The following is a 6,242-nucleotide window of genomic DNA, read 5'->3' on the forward strand; positions in this document are numbered from 1 at the left end:
CTGTCTGTCTGTCTGTCTGTCTGAGTGTGTGAAATCAGTAAATTAGTTTGGCTTTGCTCAAAGTCTGGCACCTCATCCCTATGTAGGAAGATGTTACAGCATGGCGCAGTTACCAGTTCGTCTTTATAATAAATAATAAAGCTATTAGTGGTACTTGAGTACTTGAGATTATTGTGTCAGCTGACCTTAGAAACTGTCCCAGGGCTTTCAGTCATATTCCATGAGCTACGTCAGCAGATGTAGTTAACATATGTGTCATAGAAGTGGAAAGGATCACAGGCACAAAAGTTTGGAAGCCCTTGAGAGACGTTGTCTGTCTCTCAGTACACGTGAAGGCAGGTCACAGCCGCGGATTAAACCACATTTGGTGCTGTAGTGAGTATTTTTCGCAGCAGTTGTGTGTGTGTGGGGGGGGGGGGGGAGATATCAGGCTGTGGTACACATACATACAGAGCTTGTTAATAAAGACATACACTGTTGGTTTGGGTCTGCACATGGGATTGCTTGACAAGGAGACAAAGATAGAATTTCACCAGCCTTATCCTGTAATTGCTATATCATAATGATCATAGAGGGTCATTTTACAAACCTGCCACGCTTTACTCAGGTCAGGTATATGGTCTGTAGCTCCAGCTAAAGCCACGGGGGTGGGGGGGGCACGCTTGTCAGCCTCATTACACGGCATATGCTCCTCACCGCTACACCAGCCGCTCACTAGATGCTGACTGGGTGGTGGTTTGGTGCCAGGGCACTGCCGACATGTCCCCATGTGACTGTGGAGACAGGCTGGGGACACTGTTCCCCAATGTAGGTCCATCAGGGTGAACAGATAAATACATACAGTACAGTAAATGGTTCACTATGTCAAATGATGCGTGGAAAATAAGTTTCACTGCTTGTGAATGGACATTTTTTATTGGAAGAATATATTATTTGTTCCTTAAAACAGTTATTTCTTGTTGATTGTGGTGCTTTCCTGTTGTTCTGATGTAAGTGGTCTGATGCTGTTTCCCAAAAAATGCTGGAAAATTGTTATATATACACTTTCTTTTTTCTATAGGAGCCATCTGGTGGTCCTACTTGGCACCTGTGACTTTAAGGGCTCCTTGCTCAGGGGTCTCATTTCTAAAGGTGGCGGATGCACCAAACGGGGCTGGTAATGTGCGTACGCCACTTCCCACGCAAAGGTTTTATAAAAAACTACCTCGACGGGAGAATGTGCGGTCCTCCACGCAAACTCTGACCCATGTGTACGCACATTTGGAGACAATGGGAACCGGTGACGCAGATGGTGAGGAGGTGGACTGATGTCGGACGGCAGACAGTACATATGATTACTCTTTATATTTTATTAAGTATTGATGCCTCACACACATCTTTTCTCTCCTTATCATCCACGTTCTCAGTTGTGCTTAATGCTGCATGATGGCACTGCTGACCATAAATAAATAATTAAATCTGTATTACATCTAGAGGAGCGGCCAATATAATAGGCTGAGCAATACTTATGAAATGAAACCTTAAAAATATATAAGCTATATCTCAGAAAACAAGCAGCCTGTTAATTAATTATGTTAATTATGTTTCAGCGCTGTGGGCGCAAAGAGCGTCTGTCCCAGTCTGTACGTCACTTCTCTTCTTCTTCTGCTTCTCTTCTTCTACTACTCCTCTTCTTCTTCCACTCCTCTTCGTCTTCTACTTCTCTTCTTCTTTTACTGTTCTTCCTCTTCTACTGCTCTTCTCCTTCTAGTTCTCTTCTTCTTTTACTGTTCTTCCTCTTCTACTGCTCTTCTCCTTCTACTTCTCTTCTTCTTTTACTGTTCTTCCTCTTCTACTGCTCTTCTCCTTCTAGTTCTCTTCTTCTTTTACTGCTCTTCTTCTTCTACTGCTCTTCTTCTTCTATTTCTCTTCTTGTTTTACTGGTCTTCTTCTTCTTCCGCTGCTCTTCTTCTAGTTCTCTTCTTCTTCTACTGCTCTTCTTCTAGTTCTCTTCTTCTTCTCTTCTTCTACTGCTCTTCTAATTTTCTTCTACTTCTCTTCTTCTACTTCTCTTCTTCTTGTGTTTCTTTTCCATTTCTACTTCTCTACTTCTCTTCTTCTTCTAGTTCTCTTCTTCTACTTCTCCTAGTTCTCTTCTTCTTCTCTTCTTCTACTTTTCTTCTACTTCTCTTCTTGTACTTTTCTTCTTCTAGTTCTCGTCTTCTTCTAGTTCTCCTTCTTCTACTGCTCTTCTAGTTGCCTTCTGGGGGGGTCAACATGCAGGACACGATCACGGGTCGGACTCGAACCCTGGACCTCTGTGTTAAGGTATCTATGTAAATGTGCGCCTGCTGTACCACTGAGCAGGAAGATATTTGACCCTGTCTACCCACGTCTCTGCGTGGTGTGTGTGCTCTACAGATGGATCACATTGATCTGGGTGAAGGCTTTCAACATGGCGGCCCTTTTATTCCAGTCCCAGATCCTTACTGAGCGCCCACAAAGGCCATTGGCCTTCTGCTTTTCTGGACCAATAGAACAGGAGCTCTAGAGTCGGTCTTTCGAAGACTTGTCCCTGGGGATTTGGTCCAACATTCCAACAAGCAGTTTGTGTTTGGCCCCCAGGGGCAATCATCAGGCAACTGTGTGTGTGTGTTGGGGGTGTGTGGTGTGTGTGTGTGTGTGTGTGTGTGGGTGTGTGGTGTGTGTCCCACGTACTGGGTTTATAGTGGTGTGTAGCCTGAGCTCTCGTTGATCCCTTTGGCTCTGTGTATTGCTCCTTGGCATCCTGCTTTCCTCTCTTCCAGAAGGCAGTAGTCGTGACCCTGACCCCCTTCACCGTCCCCCGTCCCCCACACCACACACACACACACACACACACACACACTCTCTCGCTCTACACTCTCACACTCACACCACGCCAGACAAACCTTTCACCAGCAGAAGGTGAATTGTGTTTTCCACATGCCTTGCTCTCACCCATGCAGCCCCCCACATCCTCCTCCTCCACACGCCTCACCTACCCCGGTGTTGGCAAAAGTATCTCTGTCTGTGTGTGGTGTGTGTGTGGTCAGGCGGGCGGGCGGGCGGGCTGCTGCGTGGTGAGCGTGCCCTCTGTCATTCACGCAGAGCAGCCCTGTCCAACTGCACTTCCTGACGGCGATAATCAATCTCTTTATTAAGCTCTGCTGCAGACCGCCGCCACTGAGGGGGGGGGAGGGGGGGGGGGGTGGGGTGGGGTGGGGGGGGAACTGAAAGGAGGGAACACAGGGAAGGGCTCGCTGCAGCTTGAAAGTTAAGAGTTTGTTTTTTGGTAAGGAAAAGGTTCTTTTTTAAGGCAGCCAGAGTGATTTTATTAAAAAAATTGTCAATTTCTTTATTAATGACGGAAAGGGAATATGTTTCCTAACACGGGGGTCGGGACCCCACAGAGGTCACGACCCTACCTACTCTACCTGTAAAGGCTGCTGTTGGTTTTGGGATGCTGGCCTTTCCTGACATCATCACGGCCATCGTCACAGCGATCATTTATGAGGCGGGAAAGTGCATCTGTGGTTGCGGCGATCAGCAGCGAGCCAGGAGGTCAGCCCCCTGCCTGTCCTCTGCGTTGTCCTTCTTCGTCTCCACACTTTCATTTCTTCCTTCTGTTACTTCTATGCTGCTCTCCTCTTCCTGTCCTCCATCCGCAACTAAAAACACGAGTGGTGCAGCGACCTTCTGATCTCGAATCAGTGGGTGTAAGGTGTCATACGGCACATTCTGTCCGCTCACGCATGAAATCACAAACTGAAGAGGTAAAGAAAGTCTAAAAGTACACTGATGTTACTGTAATAACTAAAAAAATCTAGGTCAACTGTACAGTACTGCAACCACGATGTCAGATAAGTTGGTTCCCTTCTCAGTTTTTTGGCGTTATGCTAATCCTGTTGCCTGGTTTTTGATGGTTGGATGTTTGTGTTTGATCAACAGGATGAATTTCTGACGGAGACGCAGACGAGGCTCCAGTCGGAGATCACCCAGCGCTGTCTGGCCAACGCCAGCCGCTCCCACCTCGCCCCGGACCCCCCCGAGGCTTTACCCGCCGAGGCCGACGGACCAGCCTGACTCCCGCCTGAGCTCACACACACACACACACACACACACACGAGGAAAAATGGCTAACCTTGTACAGATCACCTCAGAGACCACTTATGGATTCAGTCGTACTGGCGCTGTGTCCCAGTCTCCCAAACCCAAACAGCTGACTGCCAGATATATGCGAATAATAATTCTATCGCAAATAATGATCACCATAAAACTCAAAATCCGGGTAATAAAGGCTCAGTAGAGCTCCCTAATGAAACACCGGCTGCCCCACTGCTTCCCGCCTAATGTTCCCGACGAGCCGCTCGCCACTTTCCATAAAGCAATTTTGCAGGCCCACTTCAAACGTGAATCACCTAGAAATGAAGAGAACTGCCCTTCCCACCCTCATCGTTCTGAACTCCCCCACCGTCACCCCCTCCCCTTCCTACAACACTCACACTGGAGCTCTGGGTGTGTGTCTGTGTCGCAAATCCCTGTTTGCTTGTGTTCCATCATCACTTAATGTTCACAGTGATGCATTCACAGTCCCTTCGGTGTGTGTGTGTGTGTGTGTGTGTGTGTTGTGTGTGTGTGTGTGTGTGTGTGTGTGTGTGTGGTGTGTGGTGTGTGTGTGGTGTGTGTGTTGTGTGTGTGTGTGTGTGTGTGTGTGTGGTGTGTGTTGTGTCTCATTACTCTGACAGAGGCATCAGCCATGAACTCAGCCAAGTTCCTCTGCATTAATCAATGAGCAGAGCGCAGACAGGCAGACGTTCAACAGCAATACAATGTGAAACAGTTGAGCACAGTGCAGACAGTCAGGTCAAAGGAAGGGGGGGGGGGGGATGGCTGCGTTGTCTGCAGGTGATGGGCTACAATATAGCAGCCTACAGGTCCAGTTGAGTACTTTAGGTACATATTCTGATGATACTTCCATCATTTTCCTTAAGTATCATTTTCAATGCAGGACTTTGCTTGTAACACAGTATTTTTACAATGTTGCATTAGTACTTTTACTGAAGTAAAGGATCTGAATACTCCACCACATTTTCTGAGCTTACCAGACTGTTTACTGGAAATCAATGTGTAGGGACCTACAAAAATACCTCTAAATTAATACAAAAGTGTTTGTCATACAGCTAAAATACATGAATAAATTGTGTTTCATTTCATATCTGGGTAAATGATTATGGATTAAGCATCATGGTAAATGATGCACTGAAAACAATTTTTAATTGCATTATTTACCATGTGACCATGTAATGTATTTCAATTAAGTAAGTAGAGGGTTTCCTTTAGGACTGGTTTTGTAGCCGTGGGGGCGGGTCTATTCGGACAACAACTGGGAAGAAACTAGGAAGAAAACTCGGTTACACGTTTCTTGAAGTTTTCCACTCAACAGTGACATGACACTGTCATGAACGTGTCATAAAACCTTATCAACAAGTCATAAACGGGTATGACATAATGCTTTTTTAGTGTCATGACAAGTTATGGTTATTGTTAGGGTTAGGGTTCATGGATGATGTTCATGTCATGTCACCTTACGTAGTAAACCTCAAGTAAAGTGTAGCCGAGTTGTCTCCTCTGATGCACATATGGGCATTTTCATAATGTTCAATACCTTTTGCTGCCTCCTCTCCTCCCACTGGCGCCGCTGTATGCCTGCGCCATGACTTTGCCTCTGTCTTCAGTGCAAAGACAGTCCAGTGTCTCCAAGATCACAGTGGCAATGGAGTTGGCCGTTGCATCCAAGAAAGGGACAAACTCAAAGAGACGTTGTTGCTCGACAAGCACCGACGGAGTCTGCGTAGAAACGTCCGTGGTCACATCTGATTGGATTGTTAGGAGTCTTGCTGACTTCACCTCCTCCGTGACGCCTTCCCTAAAGACTGATAACGTACTATCCAGCCGCTCATACTGCACAGTCTTTGACGTTCCCTTGAAGACTGTGGCACTTTTCAAATGCTCTTCAATCGCCTCGTCCAGCAACTAGAGCCCTTGGTTTCACCTTTGCCTCGCAAGGCTACCTCAAACACCCCACAAAACAGGCGACTTACTAATTCTTTAGTTGCCTGACTCCTCCTTCGACTGAACGGTGGTACTGTCAGAGACACGCCATCGAGTTGCTCACATGCTCCACAATGTTGATCTTGAAGTGACTGATGGCAAGTGGCGCTCTGTCTCATGCGGTGTTCGAA

At 46.7% G+C, this 6,242-nt stretch overlaps 1 protein-coding gene across 1 annotated transcript in view; it reads left to right on the forward strand.

The window, feature by feature from the left end:
• Window positions 1-5,080, forward strand: part of LOC116670221 (protein phosphatase 1 regulatory subunit 37) — an 88,838-nt gene extending 83,758 nt beyond the window's left edge. The window contains 1 exon segment of the mRNA XM_074783841.1: window positions 3,949-5,080. Within this exon segment, the coding sequence (XP_074639942.1) occupies window positions 3,949-4,083 (135 nt within the window). The 3' untranslated portion in view covers window positions 4,084-5,080.
• Window positions 5,081-6,242: the final 1,162 nt, after the last annotated feature.

This window comes from Etheostoma spectabile, chromosome 20 (assembly GCF_008692095.1).
Source record: "Etheostoma spectabile isolate EspeVRDwgs_2016 chromosome 20, UIUC_Espe_1.0, whole genome shotgun sequence".
NCBI lineage: Eukaryota > Metazoa > Chordata > Actinopteri > Perciformes > Percidae > Etheostoma > Etheostoma spectabile.